The 26,557-nt window shown below is 42.6% G+C and overlaps 1 protein-coding gene across 1 annotated transcript in view; it reads right to left on the bottom strand.

Annotated features, from left to right (window-relative positions):
- The window catches only part of LOC116979726 (serotransferrin-A-like), a 43,381-nt gene that overhangs the window by 9,114 nt on the left and 7,710 nt on the right, over positions 1-26,557 (bottom strand). Inside the window, 10 exon segments of the mRNA XM_033031461.1 lie at positions 885-929; positions 3,782-3,878; positions 6,605-6,685; positions 6,687-6,742; positions 9,283-9,463; positions 12,683-12,855; positions 13,601-13,656; positions 17,979-18,126; positions 19,545-19,727; positions 25,277-25,379. Coding sequence (XP_032887352.1) covers positions 885-929; positions 3,782-3,878; positions 6,605-6,685; positions 6,687-6,742; positions 9,283-9,463; positions 12,683-12,855; positions 13,601-13,656; positions 17,979-18,126; positions 19,545-19,727; positions 25,277-25,379 — 1,123 coding nt within the window.

Genomic DNA, 26,557 nt, shown 5'->3' with positions numbered 1-26,557 from the left:
CAGCTCCCCAGGCCCGTCCTTCTTTGAACCAGTCATAACCACAGAAGCAACAGCAATTGTTTTTCATCTCATGCCGAACCTTTACTTATGGGTTCGGCAATGATCTATTCTTGGCTACCCCATCCAGCTTCTTGGCAACTCCATTCAAACCATGTTGAATGTCAGTATATGCTGACACCCAATCCCTTCATACTGTAATTCCCTGTCTGTCAGAAAGCTTGCCTAACATGGATTCATAGAGCCATACAGCATGAAAACATGGCCAACCTGTTCATGCCAACCAAGATGCCCAATCTAAGCTGGTCCCATTTGCCTCTAAGCCTTTCCTATCCATGTACCTGTCCAAGTGTCTTTTAAATGTTGTTATAGTACCTGCCCCAACTACCCCCACTGGCAGCTCATTCCATATACTCACCACCCTTTGTGTAAAAATGTTACCCCCTCAGTTTCCTATTAAATCTTTCACCTGTCACCTTGAACCAATGTCCTCTAGTTTGTAATTCTCTATCCTGGGTAAAATACTTTGTGCATCAATCCTATAAATTTCCCACATGATTTTATACATCTCTAAATAATCAATCCTCAGCGTCCTAAGCTCCAAGTATTAAAGTCCAAGCCTGCTCAACCTCTCCTGAAAGCTCAGGTCCTTGATTTCTTGTAAAATGTTTGTACATCTTTTTTTGCACTCATTCCAGCTTAATGGCATCCTTCCTCTCGTAGGGTAACCAAAACTGAACACAATAATCAACTCTCATCAACATATTTTACAACTGTAACAACATCCCAAATTTATACTTGTAAACCAGCATCTGCGGTTCCTTGTATCTCCTTCTATACTTTTACTTACTTTGTAATATCTAAGTAGTAAATGTTTTAACACTTACGTAGATTTTCTGCATTTGCTACACGTTTGCATGGCCCATGATTGTCTGTAAGAAGAAGGAAAGGAGTTTAATTTTCAATAATAATTGCAAGATAATGACTTGCAAAACTTTGAAATTCTCACATTCACATTTCCTAGTTATGACAAAATCCAAGCATCAACTCTGTTTCTCTGTATATAAGATGTAGGAGAACATAACTTTGGATCAAATCTATGAAGAATAACTTTTCAAAATTTGCACATACAAGTTTATTAGTTTAGTTTAATTTATTATTGTATTTGTGATTTCAATCGGTGTACAGTGAAACGCTTTCTGATGTGTGCTGTTCATTAAATGAAAAGACTATACATGATTACAATCAAGCCATCCACAGTGTGCAGATACAGGATAAAGGGTATAGCATTTAGTGCAAGATAAAGTCCAATAAAGTCTGATTGAAGATAGTTTGAAGGTCTCCAATGAAGTAGCTGGGAGGTCAGGACTGTTCTCTAGTTGGTGATAGGACAGTTCAGTTGCCTGATAACAGCTGGGAAGAAACCATCCCTAAATCTTGAGGTATGCATTTTCAAACTTCTGTAGCTCTTGCCTGATGGGAGAGGAAAGAGGGAGTGACCAGGGTGAGACTGGTCCTTGATTATGCTGGTGGGCTTGCCAAGGCAGCGTAGATAGAGTAAATGGAAGGGAGGTTGGTTTGCGTGATGGTCAGGGGTACGTCCACGATAGACAAGACGCATTGAGGGAAGGATGTTATTTAACAGATGGGAGTATCTATAGATGTCATAGAGTGATACAGTGTGGAAATATGCCCTTCAGCCCTACTCGCCCACACCGGCCAACAATGTCCCAGCTACCCTAGTCCCACTTGCCTGCGCTTGGTCCATAACTCTCTAAACCTGTCCTATCAATGTACCTGTCCAACTGTTTCTTAAACGATGGGATAGTTCCAGCCTCAACTACCTCCTCTGGTAACTTTTCCCATACACCCACTATGTGAAAAAGTTACCCCTCGGATTCCTATTAAATCTTTTCCCCTTCACCTTGAACCTATGTCCTCTGGTCCTCGATTCCCCTTCTCTGGGTAAAAGACACTGTGCATCTATCCGATCTATTCCTCTCATGATTTCGTATACCTCGATAAGATCTCCCCTCATCTTCCTACATTCCATGGAATAGAGACCCAGCCTACTTAACCTCTCCCTACAGATCACACCCCATAGTCCTGGCAACATCCTTGTAAATCTTTTCTGAAGCCTCTACAAGCTTGACAATATCTTTACTATAACATGGTACCCAGAACTGAACACAATACTCTAAATATGGTCTCACCAACATTTTATACAACTGTAACATGACATCTCAATTTCTATACTTAATACTCTGACTGATGAAGGCCAAAGTGCCAAAAGCTTTTTTGACCACCTTATCTATCTGTGACTCGACCTTCAAGGAACCATGCACTTGTACTCCTAGATCCTTCTGCTCTACAACACTACCCAGAGGCCTACCGTTTACTGTGTAGGTCCTGCCCTTGTTCGACATCCCAAAATGCAACACCTCACATTTCTCTGTATTAAATTCCATCAACCATTCCTCCGCCCACCTGGCCAATCGATCCAGATCCTGTTGCAATCGCTCACAACCTTCTTCACTATCTGCAAAACCACTAACTTTTGTATCTTCAGCAAACTTGCTAATCTTGCCCTGTATGTTCTCATCCAAATCATTGATGTAGATGACAAACAGTGACGGGCCCAGCACTGAACCCTGTGGCACACCACTAGTCACAGACCTCCATTCTGAGAAGCAACCTTCCACCAACACCCTCTGCTTCCTTCTATGGAGCCAGTTTGCTATCCATTCAGCTATTTCTCCTTGGATTCCATGAGATCTAACCTTCCAGAGCAGCCTACTATGCAACATCATGTTGAACGCCTTACTAAAGTCCATGTTCACAACATCTACAGCTCTGACCTCATCAACCATTTTGGTCATGTCTTCAAAAAAATCAGTCACGACCTCCCATGTATAAAACCATGCTGACTATCCCTAATCAGCCCTTGCCCTTCCAATGCCTGTATATCCTATCCCTCAGAATACTATCCAGTAACTTTCCAACTACAGATGTTAAGCTCACCGGCCTATAGTTCCCAGCATTTTCCCTGCAGACCTTCTTGAAAAGAGGCACAACATTTGCCAGCCTCTAATCCTCCGGCACCTCTCCTGTATTTAAGGACGACTCATAAATTTCAACCAGGGCTCCCGCAATTTCCTCTCTAGTTTCCCGCAATGTCCTCGCATATATCTGATCAGCCCCGGAGATTTGTCTACCTTCAAACACGACTGTACCTTGAGTACTTCCTCGATGGTAACCCTGACTGCTCTCATGACACTTCCAGTGACTGCTTCAAATTTCCTCCGTCCTTCTGTGTTTCCTTTCGGTAAATACAGAGGAGAAATACTCATTGAGGACCTTGCGCATCTCCTGTGGCTCCACACAGAGGTGATCGCTTTTATTCCTGAGAGGTCCCACTCTCTCTCTAGTTACCCTTTTCCCCCTTATGTATTTATAAAATCTTTTGGATTGCCTTTTATGCTACCTGCCAGAGCTATCTCCTGGCCCCTTTTTGCCCTTCTAATCTCCTTTTTTAGTATTAGAGGAATAAGCCTAAATTCACCATATCAGTGATACATAAAAAATCTTTGGTGACGCATATTCTTCCTAATCCAATAATTGCCTCAGTACAACCTTCTCCTTCTTAAAACAATAGTATGAATGGGAATGAGCTAGGACTGCATGAGCTGATGCATAGACCTCCTCCATTCAATGATTTATGCAACAATTCAAGTTATTTAAGATCAAGTGAAGTTAATTATTTAAAACTTTATGCAATACTTACTTTTGTTGTAATATTCAGACATAACTGCAACAAGACCGCACTTTTCTGCAAGGTAGATTTGGCCACCATCGAGAGTAATTGCATCAGCGGTGCCGAACTGCAATCAAAGGAATAAATCATTTTTGTGCATCTCACACTCTCCCTCTTTCTGTTACACTCCCTCTGTCTCACTCCCTCCCCTTCCCACTCACAACAAAATCTCTTAGGATTCTCTCCACATTTGTACGTGATTAATGAAGTTAGTCATTCTAGGCAATCAAGATAAATTCTAGCTGTCTCACTCATTACCCCTGCTGCTCCATTATTGCCTGTAAATTATAACTTTTCTGTATTTTACAATTGGCTATCTGATTATCAGGATTATCATCAATTATCGAGTTTTGAAACTTTACTGCCTCTCCCCAGAAGGGAAGTATTCAGGAACACTTAACTTTTACAACATGCTTATATTTCAAACAAGTAATGATTGAATAAGTTAAGATTATATGTAGTAGGCCCCCCTCGGTCATGACTGACCATGGGTGAGGCATCCTAGTTGTTGGCTGCTTGCTCCAAACCTCAGCTAGAGCAGCGTCGCTTGTGGCTGAAGAGACCAATGTGGGAGTAACAGTCTCTGTCGCACAGGTCACATTTGTGTGTAGCCTGTGGTTTGTTGAAGTTGCTGCGCTCCCTTCTGCGTTCCCACTTGTCTGCCGCTGCATTCATCAGTATCTCTTCCCCCGTTTTGAGGTGTTGGTTCAGGGTACCTCTCCACCTCGTGCGGTCAGCTGCAAGGCTTTCCCAGGACTTCACATCAATCTCGAGCACGTTCATATCTCTCTTGCAGACATCCTTGTAATGTAGCTGGGGGTGGTCGATGGTTCTCCTCCCAGATGTCAGCTCTCCATAGAAGATTTGTTTTGGAATATGGCCATCCTCCATGCGGTGGGCATGGCCCAGCCACCGCAGTCTGCACTGGCTGAGTAGAGTGTACACACAGGGAAGGCCAGCGTGAGACAGGATCTCAGCACTGGACACTCTGTCTTTGGCGCTGGTGCCAAACTGTAACAGCCCTGCTGTTCCTTTGGATCGATCAGCGACGTGATGAGGGGGGACGTGCTGTATGGGCAACAGCCTGTCCTCCATATGGCATTGCCCAGGTTTGCATCCAACTACACATCACCTGCAAACCTACACCTAAGATTATATATCATCTTGGAAATTATTCATGTACTGTAACTGAATATGACATCAAATTGGAAGGGATTTTAGAGGTTGTTACATTTTGGTGAGCAGAAATTGAAACGTTGTTAAAGTTTTGTTTTCTTTTGTTGAAATCACAACAATAAGATTGAATAGAAGATCAACTTAAATAAATGGAGACTATGTAATCAATGTGGAAAGCAAAGCAGAAATGCTCCCGATGTTGGGGAAGTCCAGGACAAGGGGTCACAGCTTAAGGATAAGGGGGAAATCCTTTAAAACCGAGATGAGAAGAACTTTTTTCACACAGAGAGTGGTGAATCTCTGGAACTCCCTGCCACAGAGGGTAGTCGAGGCCAGTTCATTGGCTATATTTAAGAGGGAGTTAGATGTGGCCCTTGTGGCTAAGGGGATCAGAGGGTATGGAGAGAAGGCAGGTACGGGATACTGAGTTGGATGATCAGCCATGATCATATTGAATGGCGGTGCAGGCTCGAAGGGCCGAATGGCCTACTCCTGCACCTAATTTCTATGTTTCTATGTTTCTATGAAATAATAATCTAAAAACAGAAAAATGGCAGATGTTGGAAATCTGAAATAGAAACACAACCCACCAGTTATGGTGAATTTGGCTGTAATTGTATATAGGGGACCTCGGAAGATAACATTAGAAATGAAAACTGCAGTTAAAATAGAGGATATAGTTAGATAATTGCTTTTGTGCATTTTAAAAAGCTTAAATGGAATAGTCAGTATTGAGTGTTGAGTAAATCCATAATGATCAAAATTTTGGCAAATGAATTACAAGTGTGAAGTATTACATTCAGTAACAAACATAAACAGATTGCTTGATGTTACTTCCATAGAATTGCTGTCTCACAGCTACTGACACCCGGTGCTGTCTGAGGAGAGTTTGCAATCTTTCACTGTGACGGTGTGGGTATTCTCTGGGTATTCCAGCTTCCACCCACATCCCAAAGAGTTACTAATTGGTAGATTAGTTGACTGTAAATTGCCTCTAATGTGTGGGTGACTGGCGGAATCTGGAGGGGAGTTGATAGGAATGTGAGAAGAATACATTACTGGAAAAATAATATTCAGGGGAGGGTCTATTGCGTGAGCTTGCACAAACCTGAGTGGAAATGACCTCCTTATATGTCATGAGGAGGTAGGTAAACTTTGCTTCCAGTACACTTGTAGTTGTGAATAGATAGTTTTGGTTCAAATCATCACACAAAAAATGAAGAGATGGTAGATGGTGCAAAAATGGGTTTGCAATGATGACAACAGAACTATGAAGTTTTACCTATTAGTAATTCTTAAAATGTCATGGCTGACCAGTTGCCATTGGACAGGCCTTTGTAATATATATATATATGCTTCAAATAATATATAAAATATATAATATATATATATATATATAAATGTCAGTAGATATACCAGTAATATTTGAAGCATTTTGCCCATACCTCAGGATCTCTATTGATACTGCGCTATAATTAATGACACTGCTTTAATGTGACTAGGTAGAGATTATGGTGCTCTGTACTTGATTGAAGAGCATAGGCAAATGGAAAACTGTCCTAATTGGTCAATTAAATAAACATTGAAAATACTGTGAAGAACTTTGTTGCCATTTACCATGATCTGCTGGATGCAGTCCTCTGCACTGGTACCTAACACACAATTGACTGCCCAGAACCATTCATCACATTTTTTTTTTTTCCGCTTCACCAATTGCGCACCAACGAATTTTGGAACCAGCCGAAACACTGCTCTCTGTAACACAAACATTTAGAAAAGATCGATAATCTTTTCCAATAAACTATAACTTACTTAGCTACATTTGAATCATTGCAATGCTACATAATCTGATTGATATACAAATTAACAATCTCAGGAGTTCATGCATCTAAATGCACGACAAAACAAAAAGAAGCTGCCAAAAGACTCCGGTGGTAAAGGCCATTGAGAAGTTAGTTACTCAATGTATACTGTCCCAGAGCCTGCTGCAGAAAGTGAACAGATGTCATCGTGGGCTGTAAAGTCCCCCAATTGCATTGGATTGGACAGGTGAAAAATCAGAGACCCTTCCAGGTTCTTTGCCTCACCTTTAAACCCTGGCCACTAAGGTCATTATCGTTGAAGATTTTCAAATCACCATGGGGATAAAGTCATGCTAGGGTTATCCTAATGGGCCTGTCCCACTTATGCAATTTAATGCATTTTTTTTGCCGAAAATGTTTAACGGGTTGAAAGTCCAGTGGCAACCATAACAAGGTACGACTCTTTGGGCCATTACTCACGACCGTACAGGCCACTACTCATGACCATACAGGCGTCTCCTCGTGATCTGTCATGAGCAGGGGCCGATGAGCGTTTTGAAGGTTGGGGGGGGGGTGAGCGATCATTGATCACTGGCATTGGGGATACCCGGCGAGGGAGTGGAGTGACCAAGTGGGGGGAGGGTGTGGGATGTAGAGACTTTTAGACATTTGATGTATTAAAATCATGTTTTACTGCATTGTAGAATTGTGATTTTAAGTATTTTTAAGATAATGTAGGGCCTACATGAGAGATAGAAGCAGGTGATTATTATTTTTGTTATTGCTCGACCTCCATAAACTGTGGGATAATAATACAGGCCATCCCCCACCTCAAAAAGTGGGTGGATATATCCCCCATACCCCCAGTCCCTCCCCCCCCCCCCCCCCGGATCAACGTCAGTGCCTTCCACGATACAGAAAATGTAACAAAAACTTTTAAAGGTGTTATCATTTCAAGTGCCATTCTTTTTGTTTGTAGTTGGAAAAAGGGACAAGAAATAATCATAACATTTCCTGATTTTGCAAAGTCATACAAATAATGTTTAGCTCAGGGAAAAAAATCAGAGTATTTTGAAAGAATGCGTTCTCTTTTTGACGTATATTTCATTTTGATTTGAATTTAGAATCATCAAGCCATGACATTAATAAAGGGGGTATAAGTTTGTGGAAACGTTACTTTTTTTAAAAGTAAGACTTTCGAGAAATCAAAAATGCATTCGAAATATACATTTCAATGCACTGAGTCTCTTGCCCAGAGTAGGTGAATCGAGGACCAGAGGACAGATTTAAGATCAAGGTGAAAAGATTTCATAGAAATCTGAGGGGTATCTTTTTCCACACAAAGGGTGATGGTTTATGGAACAAGCTGCCAGAGGAGGTAGTTGAGGCAGGGACTATCCCAACATTTAAGAAACAGTTAGACTGATACATGGATAGGACAGGTTTGGAGGGATATGGACCAAAAGCAGGTAGTGTAGCTGGGACATGTTGGCAGGTGTGGGCAAGTTTGGCCGAGGGGCCCGTTTTCACACTGTATCACTCTATGACTACATTATACCTCCACCATGCATGAATGGTTCAAAATCAAGTGGTCGAGATTTATTGCCGTATACCAAGCATAGAAACATAGAAAAGAGGTGCAGGAATAGGCCATTCAGGTATTCGAGCCAGCACTGCCATTCAATATGATCATGGCAGTTCATCTAAAATCATTACCACTTTCCCCATATCCCTTGATTTCACTAGCCCCAAGAGCTAAATGTAACTCTCTCTTGAAAACATCAATGCGAATTGGCCTCCACTGCCTTCTGTGGCAGAGAATTCCACAGATTAACAACTCTCTGGGTGAAGAAAGTTTGTCCTCATCTCAGTCCGAAATGGCCTACCCCTTATTCTTAAACTGTGACCCCTGGTTCTGGACTCCCTCAACATCGGGAACTTTTTTTCTGCAGTTACAGTAAGTGAAAATCTAGCAGGCAAGCAGGATGCTTTCTCCAACCACCCCCAGTTGAAGGCCACTATCTTCCACCGCCTCTACCCTGTGCTTGGTATATACTTCCAGCAGCCACTGGTTGTCCTCCAGGATGCACCGAGCCGCAGCCTGGTCCATGCCGGTCACCAGGGCGAATTCGGCACAGAGACTCTCACAGCAGTGGTGCAATGCTTCTGACGCCTCCGACAGACACCAGTCTGAAGAAGGATCTCGACCCGAAACATCACCCATTTCCCCATCTCCTGTCCCACTGAGTTCCTCCAGCATTTTGTGTCTACCTTTGATTTAAACCAGCATCTGCAGTTCTTTCTGACACGATCAGACACCAGTAGCCATTATAATCCATTACACTCAGTTATCTTGCCGCTTCCTCCATCCACACATACCCTGTAAGGATTTTAGATTTGCTTCTTGTTACACCCAGTGGCACTGTCAGAATCTATGTAAAGTAATACGATAAAAAAAATCAAATACTTTAAATTCTCACCAAATCAACTTACCTTTCCTGATAGCCTTCATAGCAGTGATGTAGCCAGGGCCCAGATAATTCTGATAGTCCATTCCACTAGGGAGGTGAACCAGTTTTTGTGTTGAATCTTTAAACATCAAATCCTTCTGTTTTGGTCCTGACTTGAAGAGCTTAAAACTTTCAGTACCTGTACTACTTTGCCCAAATCTTTCCTGTAAAACAAGGTATTTGGAAGCTTTGTAGTGTTTATATAAATTTTACACAAAAACACATTAATTACTGCAAAGTTCTGTTAATTCAGCACACTCAGGATTTCAATAGTGCAGATCTTCCAGAATACTCAATGTCATTCCAATTAATACTCCAACAAACTTCTATTTCACTTTTTTTTAGGTTACACAATGGTGTGATAAATGTTCCATCAAATCCAGTACTTTTGAAGGGAGCATAGTAACTGGGTTCCCAGTGCGTTAAAAGAAATATGGGAACCAGGATCCTGTATTATAATGGGAGTGTGAAAGCAGGTTTCCAACAAAGGGATCTCCAAATAATTGGATAGCGCATTATCAGAGCTTCACTGCTTTATTAATCAGTTAACAACTTGGTTGGAACAAATGTAAAATATAAAAAATGCTGGTCAGATCAGACAGTACTTTTATGCAGACACAGTGAGTTAAATTTCAAGTCGATCACCATTCGTCTAGTTATTTATCAATCGACAAAGACAATGTACTCTCCTCAGATATTGCCTGCTTGCTGAATATTTCCAGAATTTTCTGTTTGTTTCTGTTTTCAACAGTTGCAGTATTTTACATATGAGTAAGATGGACAGTAAGTCTAACTATTAGTAGGAACTCTTTATCTTGCCACTTATTCCGTATTTTAACATCAGCACTTTGGTGTTCTTGGGTGCTTTACAAACCAGACCTATGACTTGAGCTCCCAAACCAAAAGCAAAACAATGTGTAGGAAGGAACTGCAGATGCTGGTTTAAACCAAAGATAAACACAAAATGCTGCAGTAACTCAGCTTGTCACGCAACATCTGTGGAGAAAAGGAATAGGTAACGTTTCAGGTCGAATCCTTCTTCAGACTGAGAGTCAGGGGAAAGGGAAATAAGAGTGACGGCACATAGAACAAATTAATGAAAGATATATAAAATGCAATGATGACCGAGGAAAGATGGAGCCCTCAATGGTCCATTGGTGGCTGTGGAGCTCACAATGGTCCATTGTTGACTGTGCGGAATCCAGAATCCAGCCCGATTGTGGAAACCACTTCAACAATAACTTTTAACGCATTCTCAAAAGATTTTTGAGCAAAAAAACATGAACCAATACTCCCAAGTCTGACAAGCTACTTTTGTATTGCTATTTCAGGTCATGTCAAAACAGTTTGCAAAAACGTGAATATAATTGCCCAAATGTGTTCCATCAGTGCTCTAAGAATATAAGTGTAAAATTTAAAAAACAGTTAAGTGCCTTAGTTCCCAACAGGAAATTAAATGCAGATGTGGCTTCTTGTTACAGCTACAAGTGAACAAGCATCTCTGTGTTCAGGGACCATTGGAAAGGACAGTGAATAAGAGTATTCTGGGAATTTTGGGTTTCATGATCTAACATGATAAAAATACGTTTTGTAAGATATCTGATCTATGAAATATTGGATTGCATTTGATTCAACATGTACACATACAAACTAGGTAATTAAATAGTCATTGCTGTAGGATATTCTGAAAAAGATGAGTTTGTAATATGTTTAATCCAAGAGTTTATGTACTGGGAAAGTATGATGTGAAAAGATGCCAACATAGTGAAAGGAACAATAAGGATGTTGAACAAGGTGCTAAATAGGTGTAAATTCTACATATAATGGGAAAGAGAGGTGTCCTTTATTGTACACACTTGTTAGGTAAATGGAGGAATGGTTTCCTAATGACAGAAAACAGGAGGTTGAATGTTGATCAATGTGAAATCGGCATAGGATTTGCACCCATTTATTGTATAAATAAAGGAATTGTTTTCTAACGACCGAAAGCAGGTTGAATGTTGATCAATGATGAATTGGGCATAGGATGTGTACCCATTTGTTACAAAAATGGTAGGGATTGTTTCCTAATGACAGAAAACACGAGATTGGCCATTGATCAATGGTGAATTGGGTGAAGGATGTGTGGCCTCTATTGCACCCATTTGTTAGGTAAATGGAGGAATTGTTTTCCAATGATAAGGAACAGAAGGTTAAACATTGGTCAGTGGTGAATTGTTTCAAAGGTGAAAAATCCATATGTAAGCATTGTGTTTTGGGAATAAAAAAATGCTGTGGGTGCTGTGAATCTTAGAAACATTTTGGGTACTCTCAGAATGTTTCTCAGTGCACACTGTTAAGGCCATGAATAAACCAATGTTTTTGAGAAACTCACCACTGCTATAAGAGATGTACTTTGTGTTTGTTCCTATCCGAGCCATAATTAAAAGGGCAACTATGCCCATATGAAGGCCAGATACTGGGTGCAGGTTAAACACAAAATCCCTGCAAGAGTCATATTTCATGATGGCTTACAGTCAGAGAATCGAGTTCTACGTTGGTAAGTCTGAGGCAATGTATGCTGACTGATGCCACAATCTGCTTGCTCTGTCTGCTTCCAGAGGGCAGCTAAAGACACATACACCGGGAGAAAGGACCGTCTCCCATGCTATTCAAAGATATCATTAAAAAATTAGAAGCACTTGAAGCACTTAAAGTTAACCACAGTGCAGCAAACAGTAATACCATTGCCATTGTAACAGTAATCCTAATCTCTATTGATTCCGTTCATTGGTCATATCCTCAGATGCCTCAGATGACTACCACAATGATCTAAGAGCTGGAAGTGCCGTTTGTTGTACTGAATTTAAAACCTCTTTAAATAAATTGGAAAATATTCCAGGCATTGTCCAAACAGCTGATGCTGATCCCGTACTCTGCTATGTATTCTGACAGATTAACTAGCTATTCATTACATTTTCATATGCAAAGGATCCAACTGAACAGCAATTATCCCATGCAGACTATTTCTGATAGATTTTATGTGGCAGTAATCTTACATATCACGTCTGCATATAGTGTTTTTGACATTGATACTGCCAGCGAACAATTCTGGTTTGCTTCAGTAATTGACAAAGATTACCAGGGCCGTGGAGACTTTGGAATGCTCTAGATCACTGTAAGCAAAAAGGAGAGCCAGACCTACAGCTGCATATCAAATCATGCCAGCTCCAATGCATCTTATAAAAGGACTTTCAAGGCACAGGGTTCAACTGGTGCATGCATACAGTATCTGACATCCGTTTTGACGTGCCAATTGGAGACTGTGGCTTCTGGCCTCTAAGGTCAGAGTTAAGTCACTATATGTTTACAGTTATTAAGTAAGGCTTCATTTAAACATGTACCTGAGCTCTTGAGAGGAATTTCCAGATAATTTCATTCTTGGCATCGTCAACTGGCTGACTTCTCACCATCACTGCGTGAGCGGGAACTCTTGCCCAGTAACAGCTCTTGTATTCATCAATGTTCTTTTTGGTACCATCCTTGCAAAGAAGTTTGTAGTTTTGCTTCTGATCAGCTACAAAATACCATACAAACGTATATTACCAGATGGGCTTTTGGATTGCTCCCAATTCCTCAATCAAGTCCCAGTTCGCACAACAAAAAATATATCCTGGGCATTTATAATCATAAGATCATTATATCAATATGTCAGCTGGCTCTTCTTCACAGACAAATAAATTACAAAAGAAATTGCCTTAGTGATGGCATTTGGATTTATCTTATTGTTTTCAATGTAGAGAAAAGCTAATAAGTAGAAGCTACTGCTAGTTAAAGAAACACTTTGTCAGTATATTTTATCTGAAAAACTAGGCACACTGCACAGTCCATGTGCAGTTCATAATATTACAGTTCTGGCAAAGATATTAAGACAGAGCTGAATGTTTTCAATGAGACTAAGGATTTCATGCAAAAGGAATATGAAGCCATTAAAGGCACAAAAAAACTTATATGAAGAAACAATACTTTTTTCGGTTAGAAAAGTAATTATTTAAATCTTATATTGGATGTTAGAAATTACTGTTAGAGAAAATGTTAGCTCAGATGATAAATGTTCAGAAAAAAATTCAAATCACCCAACTGCTAGACTCTGGAAGAGATGGTGGTGAATTTAGATTAGGACAAACTATTGAAAAACATGGCAAAAGTTGGCAAAGAAGTGAGATAAAATGTGTTATATGAAAGTAAGGATTTGAAGACAGTATGCTGTGCATAACTCAGAATTATAATGCGATGCAGATAACTTCAATAGATTTACCTACCCGGGACTGTGGTGTGTTTCACAAAGGCCACATCTCCAGCACCTTCTGCCAAGCAGCTTGAAAAGAGTACCAGTCCAATTAGTTTTTGTGAATCAGTTTGATCCCTCTATCTAGCATGTCACTTTATAATCTACTTTATAACCTATTTAATCTTTCACAAATCTCTCCAGCCAGCTTGGGTGTGGAGAAATGCATCGTTAAATCCTTTTATAGCCTTGAAGTGCAACATCCCATGTCCTGGGAATTTCAAAGCATGATTCTCAAAATGGGGAAGGAGCATTAAGGATGGCATTGGGAACCTCACGGACGTACATTGGAATCACACAGAGACCCTGCCTCAGTGAAATGTAAGCTTCACCCCAACTTTGCTTGCTCATCTCATTCGGCACCTCCTGTCCACATCTGTGGAATAGTACATAGTTCCCATATTGGTTTCTTCAGCTACCTCGAGAACTCAAAAACTGGAATGGGAACACATCATCCTAAATCCCAAGGGATTGTCTGATACAATTCTAATATTGAATCTCCTAGAAATAACAAAAATAAAAATCCTGGTTGCAAAACCACATACTAGCAGATGGTGTCAAATGGTACTCAGATGAAATGGTAATATTGATACTTCTGTTAAGATTATGTTAAAGCGAGACTGCTACAGTTGTGCTATGTGACTATCTGGTCAACACAGCATGTTAATGACATTCAGGAAACGTTGTTTAACATTAGGAAACATCCCTGCACATGAACCCATTATGATCCCTCCCCCGCCATCATTGCTGTTCCTATTCCATTACCATCCCCACTCCCACCCTACTCAAGAAGATCTTCAATGTCTTGCAAGAGATTAAATAGAAATAAATTTGGTCAGTAATTATAATGGTTGGGATTTTCTGAATAGCATGTCCTGTGGTGAATGATATGGCTTTAAAATGGTGGGTGGGGGGGTGAAGGGGGATGAGGGTTGGCAGAGTTCCATGATCCCTCTCTGATGAAGAAATGGTGCTGTGGCATTGTGCCCAGAGGATAGCAAAAAGAAAGAATGGGCCAAAGGTCAGATTGCTGGAAGAGACAAGGGAAGAGGGAGGGAGATCTTGATGGGACATGCCATCTCAGAAGGATTCGGTGGGCACAGATTCTACTTCTATCTTTTGAAAGAGTATCATGGTTGAATGATTCAATTCCAGAATTATCATAAGATTCTGGTTGGAGAAATGCAGTTATCTTGAATTGTAAAGCATGAGGAGATTAGAGAAGGAGGGGGGGGGGAGCTTTGAAAACAAGGATGAGATTGAGATAGGGAACGAGGTTCATGATTATTTGTAGAAAACTTTTGCTTCCTCCTGAAATTGAATGTTAGAAACAAATTAACAATTTGAAACCAAGAGTCAAGAATGCCTTTGGTGAAGTAAAACTAGATATATCAATGTTCATGTGGAGACTGATGTTGAGCATTCTGGTAACACACTAAACAATGGATTGCTGCAGTGCTGTTACATCTCCAAAGCCATTTTGAGTGTTGGTATCTGGAACCATCAGTTGACCAATTGAGTTTGCATGGCAGTAAACTGAGCTCTCATGACAGAAGTCTAGAGTGAAGTGAAGTGCCAGTGTCTAAGTTGGTGATTCTCTGCATTAGATTCAGTGACAGGACATAAGCTCCCCAGGCCTCTTGGTATGTAGTACTATGGGGTCTGACCATGTGGGAATTTGTTGGCAATCTGAATCAGAACAAATTATACAATGAGAAAGGGGAGTGTATAACATTAAATACCGATTAAATACAATTATACCATTGTCTTCTACTGAAAATATGATTAATAGGGAAGAGCAGCTGATAGTGTGTCAACAGTGAGGTGTGATTATCAGTTTTATAGTAGTGGTAGGGTTAGGTTGGATTACAGTAGGGTTTTAGAGGAGAAGCAATATGTGATTTCACTGGTAAATATCAGTTGTGACTGATGGCAATTTGTGTTAGATGAGATTTGAGGATGTATTGTATGGACCAGTGTGTGTTTGATTGCAGATTGGGGAGATGAGCATAACCTTGAATATCCAAATCACTTCAATGAACTTTTCCTATACTCCATCCAAATCCTGAGCGTTCAGCTCTTGCAAGTTCATTGACAGGTTCCTCCCACTTCTGATCCATTACTGTAGCAATGTTACAAAATTTTGAGATTTTAAAAATCAAGTCTGCGATTTATCCCATCAGATAAAGCACAAAAAGAAGTTTAATTTGACACCTAATTCACTTTCATATCTTCAGTATTAAAAAAGTTATGGCCATTTTCATACTTGGAAATTAGCATCTAGTTCCCTATTGCTTTTCCATTGACTTAACTCAAAAGCTGTGATCAAGGACAGTCAAAAGTCCATAACTTTCTTAAAAATTAAGAGAACTGAATGAAATTTTCAGTTATTATAGATAGAAGCATTCTGAAACAAATATGAAACAATCCTATTTGGATGACCTGAAATTAAAGCATATAATTAGTTAGTTACCTAATTGTAGCTAATTACAAAATTCAATTACTAGATCTAAACATCTATCAATTTCTTAAGAAAAGGTTAACATTTTTAAATAGCCTAAGTGTCCAAATAACATTCACACAAGAATTCACAATATAACATGATTTTTAAATCTCATTGTCATGAATTTATAGGCCAAATGGAAGGAATTTAGTGTTTAATTCCCGTAAATTAATGGCCATTTTAATCATCTTACGAGTGGGATTTTGTGGAACGCGATCGATTGGAACGTTGCGGTTGCAGTGAATTTAAACCCCATATCGGCAGGAGAAATACTGCGGGTTCGTAAGTCACCTTTTCGCAACGTAAAATTTTGATTAAAGGCATCCTAAGAAGCACGTTTAAATGTAAAATAAACGGCTTTCTTTACCTGTCCCGTATGTGAAATCCGTCCCCGTTGTCGGTGTTGACTGCTTTAGAAGTTGATTTTTTAATTTACTCCTGCTATTAAACATCCAGTGCAGTTAAAAAAACCCTTAATAAAACCGATGTCAGAGCGATTATTCTTCAGCAACTAAACAACCTGACAAAAATCGATTTCAACAGGCTGGGAAAAAACGGCATTTTAAACCCGCCCCCCTCTCAAAGGTGCCAAAGTCGCGCACACGGGCAGTGACAGAACTGCAGCGCCGCTGAAGGTAAGTTTTGTAACATACCTAATTATAGACCTGAAAAACTTTCCAAGCCTCTAGACACTAGGATTTTTTCACGTCCACACCTAATAGACAAATGTGTTATTTTTCCTGTTCCGCCATGGCTTCCAGCAACCTTTTTTAGCATGACTTAAATTGCTCAGAAGAGGCATGATTACATGTCCTGCAAGTGATGCAGGTCAGGCTTCATTTAGCACTATCCTATCTCAACTAGTGTTAGCCACTCATGATTGTGCTCAACACAAATAAATACTAACAAAGAAAGCAACTGCACTGCATGAATACTTTCATCATAAAAGGAAGACATTTTTTTATGTGTGACCTGTACAAGTTATTAGTGCATCACAATTCCATCAGACATTTTCTAGCGCTGTTCAACTCCTTCATGAACTGAGATGTTGAGATGAACTTGATGTACAATACAGCTTTGGTATTACATATTGGTAAAACATACTTATTGAATGGTCTCATCATCTTCCTAAATTCCCATTGCATTCCAGTATGGTGCTGAGGATGTTCATCAATGCTAAAGATGTATTTTTGCAGGTGAGACATTTAAACCAAGACATGTCCTCCCACATGAGTATGAAACACCACAAAGACATTTTGTTCTTACAGAGCAGGTTGTCTTTCATTCTCAAGGTCCACGCTCACCTGGCAGCCAACATCAGCAAAAGCAATTGATTTAGTTATTTATGGATTTCACTCTGTGCCCATCGACAGTCACCTTTCAAATCATAAATATGTTTCAAAATAATGTGGCTGTGACACACTTTGGACATCATGTAAAGTACAGTACATGTGCATTGTTTCTCTTGACAATTGTGTTTAAAACATCTGAAATTATAGGATGAAATGCCTATCATTGGGTTCAAACATCCTAAAATGGAAGATAAACTTTCCCCTGATTATTTCACAAACAACCTAAGTTTCAAGAAGAACAATCCCCCTTCATTTTAAGGAATTCTGGGGGACTAGTTTGTAACATGGTTCCAAAAAAATCCTTAAGGATTGGCTGGATTACATTAATTCCTTAAACTCAATTATACATTTTACTGGCTATAGTATTAGCATCACCAACTTGCTGGAGAGAGCCAAATGTATTCCCAACGAAACTGTCCCATAACAGAAGAGCAGAAGATATTCTCCTATGAAAAGATTTGATTATTTTTATTTGCAGAAAAAAATGGAATACCCACTTGAATGCTCCTGAGTAGTCATAGTAGGGTTCATCGTGTGATCGCTTGCATTTAAATTCTTTCCTTCCTTTGCAGTTCTGACACAGCTTCGGGTATTGATTTTTATCTGCACCAGGAACACAACTGGAAGAAAAAAAGTCTGACGCAACTGGAAAAAAATAGAATTAATTTGTAGTGCGAAGAATAAATTCCATAAGACAAATTTCAAAAAGTTCAGTATCTGTAAATACTAAATTGGCAAAGCAAATGCCGAAATAACTAAACATATTCAGACACATGATGTGAATAAATTCAGGTGATTAGTTTACGAGTGAAAGGCTGCTGATTTATCTCATTCATTTGAATGAGACTGTCAGGTGAATGAAACTGATACACTTGCACCAGGCCAATCCCACACAGGCTCCATGAGCAACTGGGAAGAGTGTGGAAATTTGCAGTGAACTCCATAAGGAACGCATGAAGTTATCAGCCTGCACCTGAGACTGATGCCAATTTTGAAATGTGGTGAGTCCCTGAATGAGCATTAGCAACAGAGCTGTTTTATCCCATTAGAGCAGAAGGCCAAATGCTTTGCCAAAACGATAGGTTTTAAGATATGGCAGAGGGGAAAAAACAACAAATGCAGAGAACCGGAGCGATTTAGGGAGCAAATTTAAGAGCTTAAAGTGTAAGCAGCTGAACTCCTGGTAGTTAATGGTGAGGCAGGTAAACTCAGTGATTCTCAACAGGCCAGATCTGGTTTAGCACAAATGTCTCAAAATTTTTAGGGCTGAAGATGATTATAGAAATAAGGTGACACACATCTGTAGAGGAAACAAAGGGGAGGATTTTAAAGCTGAGATTTTGTTTGATATATAACCAATGATGATCAGCAAACACGGGGAAATAGGTCTCGGATATAGGGGCAGAGCATCGGATCATTCATTAAAAGGAAAGTACAATGGGAAAGGCCATCTGGGAATGCACCACAATAGCCTTGTTAAGAAGAAATGGCAGACTTACAGTAGTTGAAAGATTCACCTGCAGAGAAAAATTATTAATGTTCTGAACAATGGGACTTCACCTGGGGACTTTGTCAAAGTAGAAATATGCACTGAATGAGTGTAATATTCAAAACTCAAAATGGAAGTGGTCTACAAATAGTCTGCTTCAGTTTTGGAGAGCTGAAAAGGATTTTGAGAATACGCAACAATATTTATGATGGGGTTTGAAAATGGTGGTTTAGATCTTTCCTATATCATAGTTGGATGAAATTCTAACTCATCCAGTTCTTTGCTTTGATCAGACTATCAACTATTTAGATATCGCATGGGGATTTAGAGCAGTGGAAACGAGATAAATCTAGTGGAAGCAGTGAAGCCCATCACCCAATATATTCTAGCCAACAGTCAGTCTATTCACACATCCTCCCCCTCACCATCCAACCTCTCTACCTTCACCCTTCCCATTCACCCAATACATCTGATTTACTTGGCAGGTTCCATTGTTTTCCACTTATTCCCTTTGCTGCTTTCACTCATCTAATTTAAGTACAAACATTGAAAATATTCTGAAACAAAAACATACATTTTTCAATGTTGTCTTCTCTATTCCATTTTCCTGGATATTTGCTCAGAAGAGTTCCAATTGGGATGATCCAACCAGCAGATTTCCCTAGACCAGTGTGGCAGGATTTCTTGCCTTCCAAATGCTTGAAATTAAACGTGCTGTTTGATTTTACCACTGCTACAGCATAGTAACATGTCTGCCCTGTAACAATAAAACATTCAGTTAGTCAGGTCAGAGCCATTAGAACCTACAGAAATCTAATTTCCAGCTTGCATCCAACAAATTCAATTCCTCACCTTGCATCTATTCTGGTGATGGAATGTAGTTGAAATATTTTGTGCCTTCTACAGAATATTTAAGTAATTATACTTCTTAAAAATCTTAAACAAAGGGAAATAAAATACAAAGTGGATTGTTGAAAGAACCTTGGAGTGAGGCCCAACACATGTACTGAGTGTTTTGTGGAAAGAGGACCATTGGAGTCTAGAAGTTGCTGGGCAATCCAAGGTATTGAGATTGATGTAGAGAGAGTCTGTCATAGGTTATAAAAATAGGGAAACGCCGCATCATCACTTTTATGTTTCCCACGGCATCTTGACTTGGAAATATATTGTTGCACATTTATTATCATTAAACAAAAAATTGAAAACTCCTAACGAAAACACTGTTGAAAAACCATTACCCGGAGGACCAGAATGGTTCATGCTTCATCAAAAATATAGGTTGCATCATGGCCTGATATGGCCATTGCAACACATAGGGACGCAAGAGGTTGCAGAGAGTGGTGGACTCAGCCTGGTCCATCATGGGCACAGCCCTCCCCTCCATCAAAAGCATCTACGAGATGCTGTTTTAAGATGGCATCTTTCATCATGGATTCCCACCATCTGGGCCGGATCCTCTTCTCACTGCTACCATCGGGCAGGAGACACCTTAAGTCCCACACCACCAGATTCAGAAACAGCTATTTCCTACAACTATTAGGTTCTTGAACCAACTGACACAACCCTACCCCTATCTCTGTGGTCTTGCTTTTTTTTCCAATTATGATTTTGCACTGTGGCCTTGTGCTTTTTTTTGCATGGTCTTCTTTCCTTCAGAATTTTAAATGTAATTTATATGAACTGTTGTGTGTTTGTCTGAGTCCATATGCCTGTAATGCAGCTGTGAGCAAGATATTTCTTTGCACCTGTGCCTTACTGTTCTGGTGCACGTGACAATAAGCTTGAACTATTTGAACTTAAAGTTAATTTACTGACAGGTAAACAATTGCCCTATAAATCTGCCCTATTAATGTTCTAACCAATGTTTTAAATATTAGCCAAGAAACACCTATTATGTTGCTGCAGACTTCCACACTTTTCTTCAAAAATTACCTATGCAGAGACTTTCAAAGAAATATGCTTTTCACACAATAGACAATAGGTGCAGGAGTAGGCCATTCGGCCCTTCGAGCCAGCACCGCATGTCAGCATGTGTTTTGTTATATATACAGATGGCTGTGTATGACAAAGTAATTGAATTCCTAGAAGATTGGTTGAATCACAATTTTTCATGAAGCTAAGCCTTTTTTTCATTACATTCCATGTTAGAAATTGAGATACATTTCTATGGGATGTCTTTCTCTCAACAGGAATAACCCTGCCGGTGCACTGTCAATGGGAAAGATAATTCTGATTGTACAGTTTACCTTCGTTATTACGGACCTCTTTATAATGGACTAGACCAAGTGCAGACCCGTTGGGTCTGTTCCCTCAATGTCCGGTTGTGGGGGGGGGGAGGCGGCATGCAGCGTCACACACGCTAACCATCCCCCCCCCCCCGCACTCACACTAATTACCCCCCTTGATATTATATTAATATTATTAATTTGAGAGGGGGGGGAGAGAGGGGGGGGGGGGGAAGAGAGGGGGGGGGGGAAGAGAGGGGGGGGAGAAGAGAGGGTGGGGGGAGAAGGGAGGAGGTGGGGGAGAAGAGAGGGGGGGGGACAGGAGGGGGGGGGAAGAGGGGGCGGGGAAAGAGAGGGGGGGGAAGAGAGGGGGGGGGGAAAAGAGAAGGGGGCGGGAAAATAAGATAGGGGGGGGAAGGAGGGGGGGGGAAGAGAGGGGGGGGGGAAGAGAGGGGTGGGGAAGCGAGGGGCGGGGAAAGTAGACTGGGGGGGGAATAGAGGGGGGGGGAAGTGAAGAGACGGAGGGGGGATAAGATGAGGGGGGGTGGAACGGTGGACTGGAAGAGAGGGGGGGGGAAGAGAGGGGGGGAAGAGAGGGGGGGGGATGAGAGGGGGGGAAGAGAGGGGGGGGTATAAGAGAGGGGGGGGGAGAGAGGGCGGGGGAAGAGATGGGGGGGGAAGAGTATGGGGGGGGAAGAGAGGGGGGGAAGAGAGGGGGGGGAAGTCGAGGTGGGGGGATTAAGAGAGGGGGGGGAAAGGAGAGGGGGGGGGAAAGAGAGGGGGGGGAAGAGAGGGGGGGGGGGAGAGGGGGGGGGGGGGAGGGAAGAGAGGGGGGGGGGGGGGAAGAGAGGGGGGGGGGAAAAGAGGGGGGGGAGGGAAGAGAGGGGGGGGGAGGGAAGAGGAAGAGGGGGAGGGGGAGAAGAGAGGGGGGGGGGAAGAGAGAGGGGGGGGGGGAGAGGGGAGGGGGGGGGGGGGAAGAGAGGGGGGGGGGAAGAGAGGGGGGGGGAAGAGAGGGGGGGGGAAGAGAGGGGGGGGAAAAGAGAGGGGGGGGAAAGAGAGAGAGGGGGGGGGAAGAGAGGGGGGGGGGGAAGAGAGGGGGGGGGGGAGAGAGGGGGGGGGGAAGAGAGGGGGGGGGAAGAGGAGGGGGGGGGGAAGAGAGGGGGGGGAAGAGAGGGGGGGGGGAAGAGAGGGGGGGGGAAGAGAGGAGGGGGGGGGGGGAGAGAGGGGGGGGGAAGAGAGGGGGGGAAGAGAGGGGGGGGGAGAGGAGAGGGGGGGAGGAGAGGGGGCGGGGGGTGAGAGGGGGGGAGAGAGGGGGGGGGGGGAAGAGAGGGGGGGGGAAGAGAGGGGGGGGGGAGAGAGGGGGGGGGAAGAGAGGGGGGGGGAAGAGAGGGGGGGGGAAGAGAGGGGGGGGGGGAGAGATGGGGGGAAGAGAGGGGGGGGAGAAGAGAGGGGGGGGAAGAGAGGGGGGAGAGAGGGGGGAAGAGGGGGGGGGGAGAGAGGGGGGGGGAAGAGTGGGGGGGGAAGAGTGGGGGGGGGGGAAGAAGAGAGGGGGGGAGAGGGAGGGGGAGAGGAGAGGGATGGGAGGGGGGGAGAGGGGGGGAGAGGAGAGGGGGGAGAGGGGGAGAGAGGAGAGGGGGCGAGAGGAGAGGGGGGAGAGAGGAGCGGTGGGAGAGAGGAGAGGGGGAGAGGAGAGGGAAGAGAGAGGAGACGGGGGAGGAGGGGGGGAGAGGAGAGGGGGGGAGAGGAGAGGAGAGGGGGGAGAGGAGAGGGGGGGGGTGATGGGGAGAGGGGGAGAGGGGGGTGATGGGGAGAGGGGGTGGGGAGAGGGGGGGGGGTGGGGAGAGAGGTGGGGTGAGAGAGGAGGGGAGAGAGAGAGAGAGAAAGGGAGAGAGACAGGGGGAGAGAGAGAGAGAGAGATGAAGAGAGAGAGAGGTGAGGGAGAGAGAAGGGGAGAGAGGGGGGAGAGAGAGAGGGGGAGAGAGGGGAGGGGAGAGAGAGGAGGGGAGAGAGAGGAGGGGAGAGAGAGGAGGGGAGAGAGAGGAGGGGAGAGAGAGAGAGGGAGAGAGAGAGAGGGTGCCTTTTTACTTCAACCCAAACCCCCCCCCAAACAACCATTTGCAGGCAGTGCTTTTTTTCCCTCAAACTAACCATATTTTCATTTTCAAACCACATTATGGGTACTCACAGCTGTGGAGACATTTGTTCAGTGTCATTCAGAGCTCTGATTGAGGCACACCACTTGCAGAGACTGATTGAGGCATACCACTTGCAGAGACTGATTGAGGCACACCAATTCCTGGTTTTATAGTCCCTCCCCCTCCCTCCAGCAGGGGCAGCAGAGAGAATGGGGAATTTTGTAAAAACATTAATATCTCTGTCACTTTTCATCGACGGGAAAAATCCTCGGCACACATGCGGCGAGGGGGGGGGGGGGGGGGGCTCTGAGCGAGGTGGCCAAAAATGACGGCCGTAAGTGGCGGCGTTCTCTCGTAAATCGCAGCACAGATGGCCAAAACCGGTCAAGAACAGACTTTTAGTAATATAGATTTCTGTTATAGCAGAGAAAATCTCACGAGTTCACGAGGAGTAGAATTAGGATATTCAACCCATCAAATCTACTCCCCCATTCAATCATGGCTGATTTATCTTTCCCTCTCAACTAGTCTCCTGCCTTCTTCCCAAAACCTCTGACATTCATACAAATCAAGAATCTATCATTCTGCGCCTTAAAACAATCTGTCGTAAATGAGGTGACCATTCATATCAGGAACAAAGAACTGGGTTTGTTGTTTCACGGAGTGACAAATCTTGTCTCAGTCTGTGTTTCCTGTTTATAGTGTGCCTTGTTTAATGTATGGTTATTGGCTGTTAATAACAATACATTATGGTTATTGGCTATTTTCTAATGCGGCACATATTTACTCCCCTTACTCAGTTATAGCAGACGTTCGGCAATAGCGGACCCCACTCACCACCTCCCATGGTCTGTTATAATGGGGGTTAAATTGTATTGTAGCAGAAGAAAAAGGCTGTTGTTTTAATTAATTAGAAAGTATCAAAAGAAGTGATTGTTTTATTAGTTTCCAAATCAAATCTCTTCACTGCCAAAATAAATAATGCACTGCTGCTTCATGGTGGAGGTCCATTTTAAGAGATTGCCATGTCAGTTTCCAAAGCAAATCTCTTAAGTTGCTAGAAGCTGCAATATGTTAAGATTGTGGTTGTTTAATCACTGCTGGAAAGTTATGCATACATTTTGTGTTTGGAGACAAAGGTGACAGCAGATGCTATAATCTAGAGCAATAAACAACAAGGTGAAAGTGATAGATGGAGTCAGGCAGAGGTAGAGAAGGGAGATAGGTGGCAGCCTTTTGTGCGTCCACCCTGCCAACCAAAGTACGTGATCTGTGCCAGAGTTTCAATAACCATTGGGTTTCTTTAAGAAACTGCAGGCATCAAACCCATTACAAATTCAGTAACACTAATAAACCGGCATGCCCAGGACTTTGATTGCATTCAATTAGCACATGTTCTGGATTATTGAGTTGATTTTGTTAATAACCCAACCCATTTTTAATTTATGTTCTTTTGTTTGTTACACAGCATTATAATACATTCCCCAGTGAAGCAACAAATTTAGAGGGAATGTGAGAAACAGGACGCTGGTCCGTTGAAAGTTCAGGAACAAGAGCCCAAGTGAGTTGAATGAAAGCACAAGTGCTGGAACTCCAGCGAGTTGGATGGGAGCGTGGTAACTGAGGCTGGGGTGAGTTGAAATGAGTGGAAGGCAACCAGGGGCCAATGAGCGGAAGGGAACATTAAAACTTGAGTCACGGTGAGTGGAATGTAGTACGAGAACCAGTGCCCCAGTGAGTGCACAGGGAACACTGGAACTGATACAGATCAGAGGGAGTGCGGAAACTGCGGACGAAAGGAATGTGGCTTACATTACCCAGTGAGCCACTGAGATTTCTAGATGGTCGGCTGGTGAATTATTTTTTGGAGTTTTACCTCAAGTAATTTTGTTCCATTTATCCTATGTTAATAAATTATGTATCCAGTGCTTATGTTTGGCACTTACCTGTAGTTTGTTCAGCTGCAATTGGCTTTAGGCGTCCATGAGACAAGAGACCTCCCTCATAAATATCTCCACCATCCACTGTTATAGCATCTGCCGCATTATTCTGCAAATAAGAAGCACGTATTTTTTTTATAAGAATGCAGGTGCCTTCTTTTCAATTTTGGAATATACTGAAGGCATCAAATTTTCATTCCAATTATATCCCCTTTTCTTCTGAAATCATCAAGGTAATGTCTCAATAAAGAACAATAGAATTGCTATGCCTCATGGGCCTGTCCCACTTCGGCAATTTTTCAGCGGATTGCCGGCGACTGTCAAGTTGCCGGCACTTGCCTGAAAAACCGGGAACTGGAACGGCGACTGTGAGAGTGGAACGCACTCACACACAAACACATCACAAAGATGGGGGCCAGGGCAAGCCGGGGAGCGCTGCCTGAAATTCACATGGTACAAAGCCAAGGTGATACAGACACACACCACAATGAACAGGAAGGGGCCTGGCCAAGCTGGCCATCCGCGAGTCACGGCGCCAGACGGCGGAGGGCTCTACCCGAGCCAGCTGCCTGCCCCTTTTCCGGGGATACGTCCGTGCCCGGGTGCGGATGGAAAGGGAATACGCCCTGTCTACGGGCACCCTGAGGGAGTTCCGGGACCGCTGGGCACCGAGGGGGGTTGAATGTATCCTTGACAAGGATTGCAATATAATTGTTTAGCTCGTCTTGTATTATGGTGGTGTTTTGTTTTATTGTATTGTCAATACTATTTTAATATGTGAATAAATATTTTTGATTAAAAAAAAAACAAAAACAAAAAACAATGAACAGGAAGGTTGGCGCTGTAATTAATACGGCTAGCACAGTGTACGGTATGTCCTTTAAAAGAGGGGAGAGGGGGGGAAGAGGGGGGGAGAAAACTTTTAAGAAGCCAGACAACTTTTAATAAGCCAGGGATACACAGCTGAGAAGTTCGACGGACATTTAACATTTCCAGTCGGTTATCCTTGGTTCTGAAAACTCCTGCTTATGATTTCCCCCCCCCCCAATGAGCCAATGACAATGACCGGTCAGCAAAGGCGATTAACTAAAACTACCTATGACTACCTTGACTACCTACAACTACATGGTGACCACACTACAACTGCACCTATGACTACAGGATTATCGATTTTCTCCATGGTGACCAATTTTTTGGTCGCAGAAAATGTTTCAACATGTTGAAAAATTTGCGCCCACCATACTGAGGCCGCAATTAGTTCCCAGAATGCAAGAACTCCTCGCGACC

Source organism: Amblyraja radiata, chromosome 13, assembly GCF_010909765.2.
Source record: "Amblyraja radiata isolate CabotCenter1 chromosome 13, sAmbRad1.1.pri, whole genome shotgun sequence".
NCBI lineage: Eukaryota > Metazoa > Chordata > Chondrichthyes > Rajiformes > Rajidae > Amblyraja > Amblyraja radiata.
The sequence above is the reverse complement of the archived record's forward strand: the minus strand, read 5'-3'. Positions and strand labels throughout refer to the sequence as shown.